Here is a 20,510-nt window from a genome sequence, read left to right as displayed (position 1 = left end):
TCCTTGGGGCATGAATAGGTGACGTGCACTAGCACTATTGTCTACGACTCAACGTCATGTCCTGAACCTCGCCTTCTCCCGCTGGCGACAATTTTCCCTAACCTCTGCTGTCCGTCATTCATTATTGGTGAAAATTTTATTACCTTTTACAGTTACTACAAGAGATTGAAGGTAAATTGATTATTATTTAGCATATTGTTGTGACTTTACTGAATTTATTAAAATTTTTGCTTTCAGATGCATCTGATTCTATGTACAGTGTGACCTCGTTATTCGCGGGGGTTACGTTCTTTACCCTCCCGCGAATAGCGAAAAACCGCAATATTGGATGCAGTTTTAAAACGTATATGTATGCGATTATATACTATATGAAATGCTTCCCAAACACTAATGATACTTATACTCATTGATGCAGTAATAATGTAGCAATATTGCATACTGTTATGTATTTCACTAAATTGTACCGTGCGTTACCGGGCTGTGCTTTGCCGTTTGCGTTGTTGGGGAAGCTGAGGCAGTCAGCCAATAGCAGTCAATCTTGTTTGGTGAAGACGACAATTGATAAAAACGGCTTGATTGAGTAAATACAACAGAAATCTCCTCGAAAAGCCCTTTCAGTCTCTGTGACCTACAAAAACGCAGTTCGCGCATAACCCGCGAATATGCGGGGCCGCGAATGGCGAACCGCGAATAGGCGAGGTCACACTGTATTTTGCTATTCTCAATTAATTTAAGTACCGGAAGGCTATGATCGGGATGCCAATTTAGAAACATGTGTTTCTGTCCATAAGAGGTTCCATGTGTAAATAAATTCTATGTTTTTTACTACTTTGCTATTTTCGTGAGAATAATTTTTGTTTTGATTTCAGGGCTAGTAAAATGTCAGCAGTTAAGAAACGAAAAATTGATGATGAGGAAGGTTATTCAACAGTGAATGGTGCACAAAATATCTTGTTGTCCCACATAATCAAGGTGTTGTCTGTCTCGTCTGTCAAACTACAATTGCAGTCATGAAAGAGTACAATATTAAGCGACATTACGCAACTAAGCACCTCCCAGTTTGATGAAATTGTTGGTCAGGCACGAAAGGACAAAATTGAACATTTAAAACATCCATTGAAAAGCAACAAGGTGTTTTTACCACTTTCAAGAAAAATTCAGAACTGGTGACAAAACTGAGTTTTAAGCTTTGTGAATGTATGGCAGAAAAGGGAAAGCCTTTCAGTGATGGAGAATTTATTAAAATTGTTTAACAATATTCACAGAATATGCATGTCCAGAGAAAAAAATATTTGGTGGAGCAAACTAGCCTTTCCCTTTACTGTCTCACGCAGGGACAAAGATCTTTCAGAGGACATCAAAGAAACTTTGAAAGAGATTGAATTCGTGTGAAGCTTTCAGTCTGGCTTTGGATGAAAGCACTGATATCAATGACACATCCCAACTTGTCATTTTCATCAGAGCTGTTACTGCAGGCTTTGATGTTTTCGAAGAGTTTTTAGATATGGCAAGCCTTTCCTCCACAACCACAGGACAGGATATTTGTGAACAAGTGCTTAAGGTTGTAGAAAAGTTTGAACTGAATCCTTATAAATTATGTGGTGTTACAACAGATGGTGTTCCTTCCATGACAGGTAGGACAAATGGATTCACCAAGAAATTTCTAACTGCAATTGGAGCACAAGACGTAGTTGTAAGCCATTGCATTATTCACCAAGAGAGCTTGTGCACCAAAGTTCTGGATTTTGCAGAAGTCGTGAAAAATGTCGTCCAATGCGTAAATTATATTCGAACACGAGGATTAAATCATCGACAATTTAAAACTTTTTAGATGAGCTGGACAGTGAGTATTCAGATGTTTTGTACTTCTCTGCTGTACGTTGGCTTAGTAGAGCTGCTACTTTGAAGAGATTCTGGAATCTGCGAGAGGAGATTAAGTTCTTCATGGAGAGCAAACGTCAGAATGTGGACTTCTTGAGCAATGAGAACTGGCTGAATGACTTAGCATTCCTCACAGACATTACACAGCATCTGTCTGATTTAAACTTAAAACTACAAGGGAAAAGTCAACTTGTGAATAAGTTGTTTGAGCATATTTGTGCTTTTGAGAAGAAAGTGGAACTTTTCAGGTTCAGTTGAGAAGAGCCATATTGACCCATTTTACATGTCTTGCAACCAGGAAACTGGAATTTCCTAATCTGGATTGCACCAAATATGGAACCAGTGTACAAAAGCTGCGTGATGAGTTTGCAAACAGATTTCCAGATTTCAGACAAACTGAAATTAGATTGAAATTGTTCGCTCAACCTTTTGATTTGGCAGTGGAAGACAGTCCTGATGATTGCCAAATGGAACTCATTGAACTGCAGGCTGACATGGACACTAAAAGGAAATTCTCTGAAAACAGTTTGCTAGACTTTTACAAACTCTGTGTACGTGAAAAGTTTCCCAATTTGTCCCGTCATGCACAAAGAATTGCCTCCCTTTTTGGTAGCACCTACTGCTTGTGAGCAATTTTTCTCCAAATGAAGCTCATCAAAACCAAATGTAGAAGTCAACTGACTGATGAACATTTGACCAGTCAGTTAAGAGTGGCAACCACTTCTGTCAAAGCTGATATTGACAAGCTCTGCAAGGACTCTAAATTTCAAGTGTCGCACTAAAATGATCACTCATGCAAAAATATAAAATATTATTGCTTGCATTTTGAGAATTTTTTTTAATTTATTGTGCATGTACACGAATAAGCTTGTTTTTTAAGTGGCCCCGCTTGATTGATGAAGTTGGTTATATGGCCCACCGACGAAAAATGTTGCACACCCCTGCTCTGTGACCTACAAAAACCCGGTTTACCGAGCATTCGTTTTTATGACGTTAGCCCGGTATACCGGCATACGATGCGATAGGGTTAAGAGCCTAACCCGCGAATATGCGGGGCCGCGAATGGGGAACCGCGAACAGGTGAGGGTATACTGTAGTAAAAAATTGTGTACTGTGTAAACTCTTAATTTAATTCAAATATAATATTATCCATTGTATTAGACAATGATGATTTGAAATTTCTATCGGCTACTTTCACAGTAATTTTATGATCTATATAACATATTTTACTGAGATAACATGTAAATGGAAACCACAAGTATACGACATATTTTAAGTCTACTGACCTCTGATGAAGTTTTGATATCATAGATTGTAGAATGTAAACATGGTAAAGAAAGGCTAAGTGTTTTATAGTATGTTAAAACTTCATACAAGTTATTTTTCAATTAATAATCTATGAGCACAGCATATTAAGGCTTAACAAATGATCCAACTACTATGTAGGTAAAATAATATGTTTTAAGATAGAACTCAGAGTTGTTGTCGTGAAAGGGGTGATTACAATAAAATTTTGAAATGACATCAATGTGCAATATTAATGTTTCTTTAAAATAATATAAAAACCTGAACTTACTATTTCAGGAAAGATGTTATGAATAATTGTTATTTTGTTGTAACTTATTTTATATAGGTTTTATTATAGAAGCATTAGTTTTTTTTATAAATATATTGTTAATGAAGTTGTAAAAATGATTAAAATGACTTTTATCCAGTAAAGTCAGAACACACTTCAACAGATTATAATTTTCATTATGCTTTTTGACAGGTTTCCTTATTCATAGAATCTGTAAATTAATCATAGATCATAATATATATAATCCATGTTTTAAAACTTAAAATTACAAAAATAAAAATTTGGTGAGAATTTATGCATATATTTTAAAAATGTTATGCTTGAAATTTAAATTTTGGATTCATGTGAGTAGGATCTTACCTTATCATTAGGAAACAAGAATTTTCCTTATGGTAGAAAAGTAGGATTATGTTTATAAAATGTTGTTTATGCTAAAGTAATGAAGTCATCTTTTGTGGAATATCAGTATTAATTTTCAGTAATATGTCTTTGGCATATGTTCAGTTGTTAAGAAACATCTTATGTGTGCTTAAATTAATGTGATTATGCTCTGTTGTAGTTATGGAAGTTCCCATTTGCCCAAGTGACATTTGATTCAGACCCTGTTCCAATCAGCCAACTAGAAGAAATGTCACAAGCAATGATCAGGTTAGTTGATTCTGACACTTTAATTACCTATGTGCTCAAAAATATAGCAATATATTACAATAAACAGGAAAACTCATGCAACTTTTACTAACTATTTGCTTGAGAATGTTATATAAGAAAACAAAGGTTCCACTTGCATTGTATATTATGTTTAAAACTATTACCCTATACTATACCAAACAAAAAACATTTATACTTTTCCTTTATGATTTGATTAGTAGTATTGTATACTACTACAAACAAATCAGGTACCACTTATAGTGTGTATTCAAGAAAAACTATAACATGTAACATAATCTCTACAGTAGATTAGTTTAGATGTTGTATGTACTTTCTACAAGGTTTTTCAAATGTTTTAACAAAACTAAGAACTTATTTTAAGATAATGAATGAAATACTATAAATTTATTCCTAACATTACTGTCATTCAATAAATATTTTAAGTTTTTCCCACAATTAAAAAAATAACACCTTAAAAATATATCTCAGGATGGTTGGTTTGCAAACTTTGTTAACCTGAAGATGACCTAAAAAGGTCAAAACATTGTTCTCTGTTTTATTAGTAAATGTGATAATACTCATACCAGCCATCCTGAGACATGTTTTTACTTCAAGTGGGTTTCTCATCATCATGAATAATACTTTAAAACTTGCAGTTAAAGTTTCTTCAGCCCAGTGCTTCTCTTTCCTTATAAATAACTTTTTTTATGAAGGATTCATGGAAGTACAAATAAAAATAGCATGTTTGTCACATATGGTAGCTTTTTCTTTATTGGTTACTTTATGCTTGTTGAGCTGTGAATGACTCGTAATTGGATTGAGTAGACCAACAAGTACTAATGGAGTTGTATAGAACCTCTTGTCTTTTAGAACTGCATTTGTATGAAAAGAAGAAAATGTAATCAATATTGCAGTTTAATTCTACTAATTACTGCTACAATTCCATATGTAAGTTGTAAAGAAAATGAGGAGATCACTTTTTTTTTCAGTTCTTTGCCATGAGTGTTATAATGGACAAAAAAGGAAAATTACATAAAATCTGGCAGTTTGTCAACTCCATTGGTGGTGAATCATATGAAAGCAAATTGGCAATTTGAGGGTAATGTTAAAATATTATAAGTCGGTCTGACATATGTTCATATTAAGTTTTATTTTTTTACACTGCAACACTAATGTCAAATATTATGGCTCTTACTAAATACTGAAACAAATGTGAAAAAAATCCACAGGTAGATCTTGTAACTAAAGGTACTAATATCAGTTGACTAATATGTGATTCTACTGGTATATCATGGTCTGATTTTGGTATTTTGCTCATTTTTTCTTGTCATAGATGCACTCTTTAACAGGCATGTGTTTTAAAGGTAAAGTAAGCTTATGAAACTTTCATAAGTGATTATTTCAATAGAGATTTGATAAAACATTATGAGTAAGTTTCCAGGTTTTGGGTTTGGTTCTGAACAGAGTGCAGGTAGCCCGTTATGTAGCTTTGCACAAGAAAACTAGAGAAAAATAACTTCTCATTGTAGGTTAACCATTTGAATTGACTTGATAAAAACTTACAAACTAAAAAGTAATCCAATATAATGTTATTTTGTTTATGCAAATTTATATTTTATTTTTAAATTTTTAAAATATATCTATATATTTGCAAATAGCTTTGTAAAGTAGCAGATTTCAATTTTCAATTTTTCTGGTAATTAAAGTACTAAGTAGTGGAAAAACTTGCTGTACGACAACAACTTTACATACACTATTAAAGCCTGTTTCTATGCAAACATCCTTGTTTTGTGTTTTACTAAAGAATTATATTTTGTATGAAGCATTCAGTCATCATGATTTATTTACTGTGATACTAAAAAGATTAATACAATTTAGATTTGAACCGTATGCTGGCTTCATTATATTATGAACCAAATAAGTTTTTTTTAGTTCTTTTCATCACATTATTTCTTTTACCATGTACATTAATATTTTACTTATTTATACGAGTAGATGAAGATGTTTTTCTTTTTAATTATTTTTAGGGGAGTAATGGATGAGAGTGGGGAACAGTTTGTAGCTTATTTCCTTCCAACGGAAGAGACAACAAGGAAAAGGAAAAGAGATGAAGATGATGGTGTTGATTATGTGGACGATGATGAGTAAGTCTTTGAGGTAGAATTAAAATATGAATTATACATATTTCAAGGAAGGGCAACACTAACTTATAAATTATACATATTTCAAGGAAGGGCAACACTAACTTATAAATTATACATATTTCAAGGAAGGGCAACACTAACTTATAAATTATACATATTTCAAGGAAGGGCAACACCAACTTATAAACTATATATGTATATTTTAAGTTGTAGGTATCAGAAGAATTAGGACGTGCAAAGCATTATGGATACACAATACGTCAGATTTCACCCAAATGTGCATGCATAACATGTTAAAAAAATGTAATTGATCAAGGCCACTTTGTCTTACATCTGTGCTACCTTTCATTGTCTGCAGACATTTGTGGAAAGATGGCTGCTTAGAAAGAATTAAAAATAAAATGAAACCAACATGACATTAAAATGAGCCACTATGGAGTAGATCAATAGAACTTGTCTCCTGAAGTAGAGTTTCCATTCTTCATCGTATGGGTTGGACATTCTGGAAGGGTAAATCTGTTTAAAATACTGAAAATTTCTGATACTAAACAAAAGGCTTTCTAGGCATATGAAAAATAGTTATAAGGTGCTCTTCTTACATTACTATAATTTGAAACTTGTAATGGATTAGTTAAGAGTAGTATGGAAAAAAAAATTCATCTGCAGTCTAGTATGATTTATAATACTGTTATTAGACCTTAAAGTTTGTAACTATTATGGGTTGGCTATCTTCTTAACTCAACTACAAATGCTATCAACAATATGCAGCACATACAAAAACAACTCTTATAGAACATTTCATGACTATAAATCCTCTCTTAGCAGTGAAAAAGATCTCTCTGTTGCTCAACACTTTATCAACATAGTCATTTCATTAATAATGCTACTCTAATCAGCATCGAAACAGGATTCAAAACTAAAGCTGATAGAGAAATAAAAGAAGCTTATTGGATCACTGATCTAAACACTTTTGGAATTAATCTAGATCTTGAAAACACTGGTTTCATCCCTGTCAGAAAAATAATGTTTATTCTTTGCATGTCTCTTTCATGTAGTGTGAATCCTAATTCTTTTTTAAAACATATTATTTAAGATAATTCTTCATACCTGTTTATATAGGTTAATTATATTAACATCACTTTTCTCAATCAATTGCTAGGAGTCATCTTTATTTTACTTAAACACTTAAGTTTAGTTTGTTTTTTTTTAACTGTTTCTGAAGCAAAATATCCCTAACGTCTTTTTACGTAACACTATTGTTGCCAACCACATTGAATTGGTAGTGAGACACCATAATAACAGTACTTGGAAAATGTACTAAAATGTTTTCTGGAAGACAATATGACCTTCATGACATTGGCCAACTCCCTTTATATATCACTTATTTAATTACACCATTCCCAGTTTGCCCCTGAAAAGAAAAGTTCCACCTTTCAAAAAACACACAGGTTAGAGGGTGTTTATCATTTATATCAAGACTTATTGAACCTGCATACCCTTCTGAAATTATAAAATATAACACAGTAGACTTCTATACAATTCAATAAAATCAGCTGTTTTCATTTTTCAGACACTGCTGCATAATTAGTATTTGATTTTAAATAATTTTGAATATCTATTTGTCCTTTTCACAGTATTTCAGGTTCATGAAGGATAAGTATATTACTGAATAATAAGCTTTATTTCTTTGCATAACATACTTTTACACTCATATAGTATCTTTTTAGTGTTGTGTCTTTAATTGATGACAAAAGCCTGAATCTATTTTATCAAAATCATCTAGTACATTTTTCATAGCTGTACAGAAAGGAAGCTAATTAATATAATGTTACAAGTGCTCATAATTAAACAGAAGATATTTGAGAATTTGGGAATCTGTTCTTTTGAGTGATATGTAATAAAAAGTTGTTGGCAAAGAAACTACTTACCATTACCATCTATATATCATGCTTCTTGTTACTAATACATCTAAAATCAAAAATAATTGATATTTTCATATGTAGTAGGTATATCAGTATTTCATAAAATGAAAATAAACTGCATTTCTTTGATGTGTGGTTGGTATAAAAAAAACAAAAAAATATATTATGCAATTAACTTGACAAGTAAAATAGTGCATATCAATCAGTGAATCATAATTTTATGGCATCCAAACCTGCTACATCTTGAAAGGTTATTTACTATGTTGAGCCATTTGAACATATAATTATTAATAGACTATTGTAATCACAAATAAAACATGAACATTCAGACCTAATATGCATTTAGAGAACAATTATTCTGCAAAACACAGTCATGTTTCATTATACTAACAAAAATGGTATTTGTGAAATATTAAGTTGTTAAAGTTATTACTCTGTTATAAAATGTGTTAAAAAATCATGAATTGGCTTTTATTTTTTGAAGTTTTAATCAACTCTTTCATTAACTTTTAGTTAAACTGTGACTGTAATGAAGTATATTATTAGTACATGTTACTCAGGTTATTCTTACTTCCTATCTGATACATTTCAGTTACTATTTAAGCCAAATAGTTGAATATCAGCAGTGTCTTTATAAACTTTTCTAGTCCTTGGCTCATGATTTCTATCAAATTCATCATCATTCAGGTTGTTTAACATCATGATTATATGCAAAAAAAGTACAGGACATCATTGAAATTATATCATTCATGATGTTAAGGGTTGTAAAAAAGGCACTTTTCCATAACAATAATTTGTCACTGGTAAATAAATAATGAAACATTTATCATCACATTACTTTCAACAATTCTTACTTCTGTTAGATTTCAGATGAAAATAAAAATTATTTTTGTAGCTACACCATTTTTAAATACAAGTAGTGGATAAATGGGATTTTTAGGATAGAGGGTTTTACAACAGACTATCTTGAATTGTGCTAGAAAATGAATAATGTTGGATATGTCCTTAAAGTTGTATTAGACCTACCTAAGATAAGAAAATTATTCTAGCTATACAGAAGTTTAAACAGAAGTTTAAAGTTTCTTGCTATTTCATAATATATTATAGTATTGGAAATAGTTATACAAACTGAAGTGATGTACGAGTCACAAACATTAAGTATATTCAACTAAATGACAAAATTATTACTGGTGCAATATATTCCTTCATAAATTACTAAAGAAGAGTGTCAAGTTATATAATGCATTTTGTACTTGTTAGGTGTTTCAACTGTTTCAAAAAAGTATTTTCAAAGAAGTAAAATCATGAAGACACTAGGTTGTTGTGCAGCTAAAACAACCTGCTGCAGGACACACAGTGTGTTGTTAACAGGAGTGATAGTTTAGCAGTTCTCCAACTTCTGTATCTCTGATGGTAATCTAGACTGTTATTCAAATTTTTTTTAGATGTGTTCTACTGGACTCCTGTAAGAAATATCTGAGACATTGCATCTTCAAGTTTGATTGAATTTATTCCTTTTTTTTATTTTTGCACCAAAAAAAAACATTCTTAACTTTTTTGGATTTATTTTTTAATTTGGTACACTGATAGAGCTTTTCAACCAACAATTAGGAGTGTCAGTCAGTTTAAATATAAGCCACATGTGTAAAGTGATTCACAAAAACTATTCAAATTTGATAAGGATTTTTGCTCACACCTATCTAAAAAGTTAAGTAAACTATCAGCCTGACATCTTTACCACAGCTTCAACTAAGAGTAAAAGTGGACTTTTTTAAGTTTTTGTCATTTCGATTAAATATGGCTGATTTAAAGCAGTAAAACTATGAGCTGACAGGATGTGAAGATAAATAAGTATTGGTTTGGACAAACAAAATGATTAACAGTTTCAAGTTAAAGTTTTCAAAAGAATAATGTGGGTAGAATGTTATTATTCATTGCCAACTTTTCAGCACATTTGCTAAATTTTATGAAATTATCATAATTAAAGAGTGTGGGGCATCACAAAATATTAGCTTAAACAATTGGCATGAGTAATGAGACTTGATACAGCTGTGCCAAGGGCATAGGGGTGATGACAAGAAACTGTTGATATAAATTCCGTGGCATAACTATAAAGGAACCTCTTGACACTGTTTTAATGAGGTGAAACTACTACTATATTTTAAGTAATCTGGTTGATACAGTAAAGGTCTGTTCCAAATAATATGATTGCAGTCTTAAAGCTAATGTGGGTAATTATCATGTATGACTTTCTTACTTGCTATGGTTTGTTGGTGTGTATAGACAAAAACACATATCTAATCAAAAACACCTTAAGTGTGAAAAAATGTGCAGCCAAAAAAGGAGCGAGTGTGCAGTTTAAAGAAATAAAATCAAACTTGGTGGCAAGACTGGTAGTTATATCTTTGACAAGGTTTTTACAGCAAATATCCATTAATTAGTTAGCTAAACTGCATACTTTGTTTCACCCACCATTTTAACCAAACTGTAAAAAAATGTGGCCTAGCTAACTAATGAATGAATATTTGTAGTAAAATTCACATCAATGCTTATAAGTGTAGCTTTAATTTTGACTACTAGTTTTGAGTCCAATCCTTTATTTTTCATATTGAATTTTTTTTTGGCCAATTTTTTTTTTTTTTTTTCACATCTAAGGTGTTTTGATAAGATGCTGTTTGCTAGGAAAGTGTAACAGGTATAATTTTTAAAGTAACATGTCTGTAGCAGTAGCCCAGTAGTAAGCTAGTTAAGGATGTAAAGGAACTAGTGCAGTTCATTAGCATACAGTGGGTGGGAAACAATTCTGAATATTTTTATTTGATACTTGTTTTATTCCATGTTTCCAGTATTGCACTTACGTGTATATAGTTGAAAATATTTAAAGTATGTTACCTGCTTTAAAAGTGTGTAGGTAGAAGTGAACAATGTTTTACAATAATGAAAAAAATCCATGAAAACTAAAATAAAATTCTTAATAGTAAATGTAAGGCAGATTTTGAAAATACTTTTCATTAAAATCTAAATGTTACATTGTTTAGCAAAAATAGAATCCAAATCTATATGAAAATTTTCAACATTTATTCCATTATCATGCCACTAATAAAGGCATAAAACAAAATAATTAAATATTGCACCATTTGTCAGGAAAGTATGAAAGATATGCACATCAATTTTGTAATATTGTAAGTAATAGAAATAATTTTGCTATATATTCCTTCTTACTTACTGTTTTGTCTTTTAACAAAAATAACTGAAAAGTAAATATTTGTAAAAAGAACTAATAATATATTCATAAACATTCATAAGCACTGATGTGCTTTGATAAAGAATTTCATTTGTGCATAATTTAATGTGAACATAATTTCATAACAAAATAAAAAATGTTTAGGAAAAAACAACTATAGCAAAAGTGTCAATTTCATAACGACAATTAGTGATCGACATACATGCAACCCAGCTAGCTATAGTAATGTAGAAAGTCTTAACATTAAAAAGTTTTGAAACTAAATGTCAAAAATAAGAAATCTGAGTTATCTATAATTTAAAAATGTTTGTCTCTACTCTGGTAAATCACTGTAATTATGTTAGTCCGAGCCATATAGAGATACATTTATTGTTATACTTGTTTCCTGTTTATTAGTTATTTTTGTGCACCAGCAGGTGGCTTTTTTAAGCACAGTAAGCTTTATTTTTATTCAGCGGACACTGTTAAATAGGAAATAGTCATTGTTAATATACAAATATTTTAAGGGTGGTTTTTATAGTCTTTGTTTTGTTTCAGTGTGATCCATACTTAATATACATTATATAAATGTTTTTTTGAAACCAGTCATGGTTCAATTTTATGTATAAAAACAAAACAGTCTAGTTATTAAACATTCTGCATCTTTTCCTTACATAATTTACATCAGAGACATTTCTCAAGTTTAAGATAAGTAGTTGGAGAGTTTAACTATGAAACTAGTATCTCTCTTAAAACCATCTTTGCTACCTTGTCTGTGAAATCAAATATCTTAAGTTTTCCCTTTTTTTTTTTAGATATGACTACAGAATGGCTAGAGAGTATAACTGGAATGTGAAAAACAAAGCCTCAAGAGGTTATGAAGAGAATTATTTCTTTGTATTTCGTGATTCTGAAGCTTACTATAATGAATTAGAAACAAGGTAAGGTCAACTATGCAAAACATAACATACTTTTTTACTCAATTTGGTTTTTCTTATTTGCTACTTTATGACAAAATAAGTTGTTGTTTTTTTGTTAAAAATGAAAATCAGTTGTCCTGGATAAATAGGTTTTCAAGTTTTTGTGATCTTATTTATTAAAGTTACCTGAACCCTTGTCAAAAACTAACTTGATGTGTTTTACTTTTTTTTCCTTGTGTTTTGGAAAAACCTTCTGCTATCTTTAATATTTTATGCAGAAAGATACAAGATGTTGACTGTGAAATGGATGGCAACTGCCCATTATAGAAACTTGTAGAAATTTATTGGTTACTTGTGTAATATCCCTAGTGGTATTATGGTAGCATGAAAAGCATTTACAGTTGGGCTGAGTGCTGTTTTATAACAGGATAAGTAACTAGATTATTTGTGTAAGCAAATATTTTGTATCTGTCAACTCAAAATGTGATTTTTTATATGCACATATTTTGTAACTGCCAACACAAGATTATCAGCTGATTTATTTATATGTGCATATACTTTGTATCTGTAAGTTCTGAATATGATGTATATTACCTCAGTAGGAATTCTATAGGTGTGGAAAGTGTTAATATTGGTATAAATTGTTGCTGTTAGGATCGCTGATGCATAGTGATATCATGTTCTGCAACTCTGTCTTGGTTGATATGTGATCTCAAGAAAGGTGTGTGTGTGTATGTTAATATATGTTGGATATGAACAACTTTTTTATACATGATTAATTGCACAAAATTAAAGTATACCAGTGCACAATTTTATGGCAAATGAAGAACTTGTGTAGATACTGAGATGTGTGTGTACTTGTTAAAGGCCACAGTGGTCAGTTAATACTGAATTAAAAGATAAATATGGTATCTCTTGTATTTCAAAATATTCATAATCATAATCAAATGCTTTTACTCTTAGAAATAAACAAAAGGTAGCTAGGATAATCTACACCACACTAAGTGAAAAATGTGGAGGACTCATTGTTTTCATTAATGTTTGTGATGGAAAATTTTGTGACATTGGAATTTTCATTCCTAGTTTAATATGCAACTTATGTGGTACCTCCTACTTGACATCTTCTATCTGGATAAGATTAGGCCTAAGTGGGTTTGACCTTCATCCCTACATTGTTAATTGAACTTTTGATAAGTTAGCAGTCATGACTTTTTCTGTATGAAGCCAAAATTGTAAAATGTGGCTATCTTGTACCTACATCATGACCAGAAAGAAACCGTAAACTCATAACTTTTTAACCTGGAAGATCACCTGTCAGGTTAGAATGAAAATCTACTCTTGATGCTTGTAACACTAGTAAAAAAAAAACAAACTTGTCTGGTGCCTATCAGAGTGGCATTGCTCAACCTGGTTGTGTACCATGTAGCAAAACCCATGTTGTTGGAAGGGTGCAAAATAGTGGAAGTATATACCATGACTTTGGCTTTATTTACTGTCGTAGGTTCAACATCAATAAATGTTGACACCTAGAAGTGATATTAGTACCAGTGCTTTGTTGAGGGGGGCTAAACAAAGACACCTTTAAGATGTCCACATTTATAAGATCCTTCATCTGTGAAATGTCTTTAGTCTATTCTGCCTATGCAAGACAAGAAGAAAATTGAAGTCTTTTGAATGAATCAGACCAGTCGTAGTCTCCAGTGCAAATCACTGTGGTCAGTAACAGCCCAGTGAAACATTATCCATAATCCCAAAAGTCCATCCTGCAAAAAACTCGGCATGTTTGCTCTGGGAAATTAACAACTGCCTTATCTTGCAGAGAGCAGCCACAAATAGTGAAAAAGAACAGCTGGCTCAGAACTGCTGACTCCAGAAGAAGGTGGAAGGTGGTAGACTTCAGAGACACAACTTTCTAGAGGCTGAATGTAAATGTTTTGTAGCTGTTTAGTGGATTTTCATCATCAAAAGATGTTTTTAGGAAGGATTATGAAATGTTTTGTTCATACATGGTCATATGGGTGCATTATGCTGTTCAACAACAAACCATATTTATTTAAGATACTTTTAACAGTTAGTGTTTCTGTGTCCTGTAAGTGAAATATGCTATTCATTCAGTATGCTAATTAATTAACAGCATTTTATTTTTACATCCAGGTCATTCTTTGTTTTTTGTTTGAATTTATCCAATTCTCTGTATTATATTTTCTTAATTACTCTTGCATTTTGTAGTTTGATTAGTGTTACGTTTGAGCTTCGTGTTTGTATTACTTTGATTATTTTCTGTATCAGTTCCAAATGTATGCTATGAACTGAATTGTTATGTAACTGAAGGAATCAGAAGTCCTAAATACAGAGTTTGTTGCATAAAAACATTAAGAAATGTTGTAGTAACTAGATATTTAAAGTTACACATTTTTACTTTAGTATAAGTCTAAAGTTATCAACAACATTGAAAATCATGATGCCATAAGTTGCCGAACAAAGGAAGTCTGAAACATTGAGAAAGTAAATGAAATGTCATGATACAAGTTACAGAAAGTACGAGAGACTTTCTTACCAAATTATGAGCCAAAATTAAGTGCAAAAAAGCCAGAATCAAATTGAAAATTGCTAACGGAGATTCTAACCAAGCAGCTGCCTATAAGACAGTCTTTCTGCTTGTTCCTTATAACTTATATTCATTTATTACTTGTATATCATTGTTATTCTCTGTTTTTAATTTTACATTTTTATTGAAAGAGTAACTGACTGTTTATACATTCTCTTTCATTTTGTTCTGATTGTATATCATTTATTTTAGTTCTGTTTAATTTATCTTTGTATTTTCTGCAATTTTTATATATTATTAATTCTTTAATATGTTTAATATTCACTTTTAATCTGCTTTATTTTAATTTTTGTTTTGATTTGGTACACAGTTTGCTATTTTGATTTATTTTAGTAATTTAATTTTGTTTCACTGATTGCTAGAGTTCACATTGTGAACTTGACGATGACTGAAGAAGGTCGAAACGTTGTTCGCTCTTCTATGTAAAATATTTTCTCAACCCAAACCAGCCGTTTTTGCATATAAAGTTACTGTATTCGTTGCCTCTAAGACAGTTGTTTACATGGATACCACAACCATTTGTTTTTTCTATAGTGAACAACACACATTATTTGAAAAACCTATATTCAAATGTATGCTTCTTAAATAGATAATTTCTGTAAGAGATGTACTTGTTTTTTGTTGATTTTTTTCACCAATATTTTAAAAAATTGAACATAAAAGAGACATCAAGTAAAAGTGATATATTTCTCAGAACTGAGAATTAATTAGTTAAAATATACTTTACAGGGTTCGTTTAAGTAAAGAAGACTTAAGCCTGGTACTCAGCCCAGCAAGTCAAGGTTGGTTGTACAACACCGTCCACTCAATGAAACAGAGATGAAGACTCAGGTAAATTATGAAGTTTGCTCACAAAAAACTTTATGGTGTACTGGAAAACTCAACAGTGATCTGTCTAGAGTAATGTGTATATAGATTTAGAATGAGATTGTACAAAGTAAACAATCAACCAAAACAAATTCTTAAGTATGAATATCCTTTGATTTGATTATACTGTAGAAATTTTGAAATTAGGCTGGTATTGATAGTATATCAGTGATTTTTATGAATATGTTGTCTATTAAATGTAACTGCCAACTTAAATCTGTTTTTTTAAAAGGAGATAAGGATGACACAGCTGGAACCTCCACAAGAAGAAGAGGAAGCTGAAGAGCAAGAGGAAGAAGAAGGTTGATAAATATTGTCTGTTAAATATACTTTTAATAACATTTTAAATTTAATTGGCAAAATTTCCATCTTAAAAAGAAGTCCTTATATTACATTTATGAAAGGAAGTTTTTAGTTTTCTCACGTGTCTAATTAGTTACTCAGTATAGTTCTGAGAGTTGGTTTTGGATGAATGTTAGAAATTAACATAATTATTGCCATTGTTTGCAGGTGTATGGTTTATTTGTTTATTAATGTTTTTATTAGATTATTTGTTGTTTCAACTTTTTCTCTTGTAATTATAGGTTGAATGTAATATTTATGGACTTTTTTTTTTCAGTTGAAGAGAAAGACCAGAGTGAACATGAAGAGCAGGAAGAAGAGAAAGCTGAGAAAAATGAGGATGAACAAAAACATGAAAGTGAAGAGGAGGAAGAAGAAGAGAAACAAAAGGAGAATGAAGAAAGTGAAGAAGAGAATGATGTTAAATCTAAGGCCAGTAGCAGCAGTAGTGAAAGTGACAAGTCTTCTAGTGAAAGTGAAGCTGAAGAAGAAGAAGCCAAGAAACGTCGTGATGAAGAAGAGATCTTTGGAAGTGCTAGTGATAGTGACTGAATTTCTCAGGATGGGAACTTTAAACGTTTCAGGACATAAAATATAATGTTTTTACAAGCAGTAACATATAGCATGGAGAGGTTGTTTAGCACATCAGATCAACTTTTCTGATGATGAAGATAAATTAGCATGACATGCAATTTATTTTAAGTATAAATAACACCAAAGGTGTAGCATTTCATATAGTTTTAAAACAATAATTTAAACAACTTGATGATTTCGGTTTCGAAATAAAATATAAGTATGTGAGATGCAAAATGAAAATCTTGTTTACAATGTTGAAATATTGACTTTCTAAATAAAAATTCTGTCTGGCATCATAAAGTAAGTTGTTAAGGACCTTCTAGAAATATTCACTGTAGCAAATTAATTTGTTGAACTTTTTGCATTACCTTTTTTGCTTGTATTGTTCATATAAACAAACAGGATTGAAGAAAGTGCTCTTAAAAGCTTACTCTGAAATAAAGTCAATAGGTTCATTTTTTTCAAAATAGTCATATTATTATGAATGCCAAGTTTGCATTATAAACCAAAACTTATATATTACTGTAAGTAAATTATGTGATGGTTTATGTCAAATCAACAAACAATAGTTAGTGTATCCAATTAAAGTAAACTATCATTAATTAAACAGTCAATTAAATATTCAGTAATGAGTTCCAGTGTGCTTAAGATGAGCTAAAGCAGTGAGTGTTTTGCTACTATTTCAAGAAACGATCTTACTATAATAAACGTAGTGTGTATGTCAGTATCTATGTATGTAACCAAAACTCCTGCACTGTCTATTGAATAACACCACAAACAAAACTCTAAAAAAAAATGTCATGCTTTTGGTATTCAAGATTCAGATGATTATAAAAGTAAATGATATGTGCAACAACCATTTAGTTATATTTGAACACAGTTTTATTTTATGATGTAATTTTTAAATGTAACTTAGAAACTGGAGTTCTTAAACTATTATTTTTTCAATAAATGGTCCCCCTTTTAATGTATAAAATGTTACAGTTTATACCAGTAGAATTTATAAAAGTTTTAGCTACGTACATTGAATCATTTCAATGCAGTTATGTGCATATGATCACAACTGCAATCAGAACACTTTTCAGGTGCAGTACTTCCCAGAAATAAATATTTTTTTTTAATGTTCACTTTTTCTAAATTATTTTTCTATGGTTATATAACTACTAGCAGAAACAACCAGACATTATAACACATATATAAATGTTATATTTAAGAACTGTGTATGTGTTATAAAATGTTCAAATCTTAATGAACTTTAGTACTAGAAACATTCGTATCACAGAACACAACCCAGTGTGCTACTCCATGTCATTAAACAACTTTAGATTGTACTATTCCACCAGTAGGAGGGTGGTGCAACTACCTGGTGCAGTATTCTCTTCAACAGTTTTTTATATTTAAATTGAGATCTCATTCTTTAACCAACACTACAATGTTTAGACCACTGTTTGCTTGCAGAGGTGTAATTCGTTTTTTCATTATATTCCTTGTGTACGTACACTTATTGAATCACATCTATGGATAAAAAGAAAAGTAGTTGTGGTTGAAAACTCTTCCAACGTGAATGAGACAATGTCAAATGTATATCTTGAAATAATGCTTTTAGCTGTATTAATATTGTAAAAAAAACTTTATTTAAAGCACAATCATTCATTGTAATTTAGTTTCAAGTTTTCTTTGTCAGAGTATTATTTTACTTTCCTATAATTTAAATCAGATAAGTAGTTTCTATTACTAAACGACAAAAACTTTAATTGGAGTTTGTGATGTAATTCATGATGATGAGAAACCCACGTGAAGTAAAAATGTATTTTAAGATGGTTGGTATGAGTATTAAAACTTTTATTAAAATAAAGTAGAGAACAGTATTTCAACCTTTTTAGGTCATCTTCAGGCTCACCTGTTTAGTGTGAAACCTAAGGTCAAAACATTGTTCTTTACTTTTAAAAAAGTTTTAATACCCATAGCAGTCATTTTGAAATACATTTTAGTGATTTAATTATAATTGTTTTCAATTCAGGGCCATAAGTAGACACTGGTATATTTTGAATAAGCATTTTAATTGAAAGAAATTATATAGAAAAAGGCGAAACAACTGACTGAATAGTTTTTTGAATAAAATCAGTAAATGTTATTTCTTAAGTTTGCATAGTAGTTTGTTTACATTCTTAATTATTTTTGGTTTTTAACATTCAAATTAGAAATAAAACCCAAATGTCCGTTATTTTACAGTATCTAGGTGGTGTATTATCTTCATTTTTTATAGATATTTTCCAAGATGAAATCATAATACCTTGAATTTACATGGACTAACAATGGTTGGCAAGTTTTATGTTGGAGAAATTTGTTTTCAGTGCAGAATTCCTTGATAGTTGTTTGTTTTTTTTATTGTATAGTACGTGCACATAGTGGTAGAATATGTAAGCTATAAATGGCTTTGAATTGATGTGTAATGTAAAGAAACATTGGGATTAGTAAATCACAATAATTTAGAAAACATTGTCTTACATTATTTACAAAGAATTGTTTTGTGTTACACTATCTGTGAAAATAACCAATACCAATATCACCACATTTTTAAAGTGTACAAAATTACTTGTCTTTTTATGAAGTTTGCTAAAAAATAAAAACACGAGAAAAACTTGAAACGTTTGAATTTATGGGTAAGGTGAAATACTGTAGCAGTGATTAATTTCTAGATCTACCAATGATAAAATATCTATTTATCAGTGTGAATTTCAGATAGTAATTTTTTTTGTTAGCATCCATCATTGAAAAACATATATAACCAAATCATTTCGTTCTTGGTTCTGTGAATCCAGGATGTGTGGTAAGTAGGCTTTGAGTGCACTATAAAAGTGATGTCCAAATCCCATTAGTTAATCAGATAATAGTATCTTAAGAATTAGTTGTTGGTAATGTTAACTAGCTGTTTTCTCTCTAATTTATTAGTCCAAAATCAGTTTCGCACAAATAACCTATTATAGCTTTGCATAAAAGTCATTATTAGATTTCTTTTCATGGGTGTATATTTCAGAACGCTTTTATTTTTGACATTTCAAAAAGTGAATAAGGAAATGCTTTAATACTATAATATGTCTTATTTAAACGAGTTAAGTTTGACTTTAAAATTATTATTTTGCCCTTTATACAAACGATATTTTTGTGAGAATTTTAAATTTTAACATGTTGGAAGGGATGACAGAAATAATGATAAATGTTTTATATAGGAGTTTTAACTTCTGGGAATTGTTAAATTTTTATGCATTAATTCATCAACCGACTTTGAACGTTATAACTAACTGCACATGAAAGTTTTAAAGTAATTTTGAAAAGTGTATGAAAGCTGACGCTTAACACTACATAAGCTCTTTTAAAAATTGAATAAAATGGAAACGTTGATAATTTATCATAATATTTACGCGAATTTTGCTCTTTAAGTACTTTGTTGTGTGATTTGTGATTCTTGAAATATGTTGTATGGTTAAATAAGTTTGGTTGGTACACTAGTTAATTTATAGAGTGATGTTGTTAGTTTGTTTCTGTGTTCTGCTTTTAAATAGTATTTGTGTGATATTTCTGTTAGTCTATTTCATAGTGTTGGTAAGTTGCTGATTTGATGTGTATAATTTACTGGAGTGTATGATGGTAGACTGAATGCAGATCTTAGAATTTTGTTTTGTTGAACTTCGATTTTCTGGAGTGTGATATTTGACATATTATATGTGACTTGACTTCCATACTCTATTAGTGGACGGATGTAAGCCTTGTATATTTGGATAATGGTTTTTTGGTGAGCATTT

General features: G+C 30.6%; 1 protein-coding gene across 2 annotated transcripts; it reads left to right on the top strand.

Moving 5' to 3' along the window:
• Nucleotides 1-2,584: 2,584 nt before the first annotated feature.
• LOC143224671 (uncharacterized) lies at nucleotides 2,585-19,204 on the top strand. Of its 2 annotated transcripts, XR_013013397.1 has the most exons (7): nucleotides 2,585-2,961; nucleotides 4,017-4,105; nucleotides 6,133-6,249; nucleotides 12,210-12,335; nucleotides 15,652-15,753; nucleotides 16,022-16,091; nucleotides 16,409-19,204. XR_013013397.1 is itself a non-coding variant. In XM_076452831.1 (6 exons), the coding sequence occupies exons 4-6, from the start codon at nucleotides 15,742-15,744 to the stop codon at nucleotides 16,681-16,683; spliced, it is 357 nt and encodes a 118-aa protein (XP_076308946.1). In that variant the 5' UTR covers nucleotides 3,854-4,105; nucleotides 6,133-6,249; nucleotides 12,210-12,335; nucleotides 15,652-15,741; the 3' UTR covers nucleotides 16,684-19,204. The 2 variants fall into 2 exon arrangements, 1 of the variants encoding a protein (XP_076308946.1); XM_076452831.1 differs by lacking the exon at nucleotides 2,585-2,961 and having other exon boundaries at nucleotides 3,854-4,105.
• Nucleotides 19,205-20,510: the final 1,306 nt, after the last annotated feature.

This window comes from Tachypleus tridentatus, chromosome 9, assembly GCF_004210375.1.
Source record: "Tachypleus tridentatus isolate NWPU-2018 chromosome 9, ASM421037v1, whole genome shotgun sequence".
In the NCBI taxonomy this organism is placed as follows: domain Eukaryota; kingdom Metazoa; phylum Arthropoda; class Merostomata; order Xiphosura; family Limulidae; genus Tachypleus; species Tachypleus tridentatus.
This window is presented reverse-complemented; position numbering and strand designations above follow the sequence as displayed.

Bases quoted from the DNA above. Each gene is read 5' to 3' on its own strand.
- LOC143224671 (XM_076452831.1), top strand. The intron at 16,092-16,408 runs GTTGATAAATAT...TTTTTTTTTCAG, and splicing joins AGAGCAAGAGGAAGAAGAAG to TTGAAGAGAAAGACCAGAGT.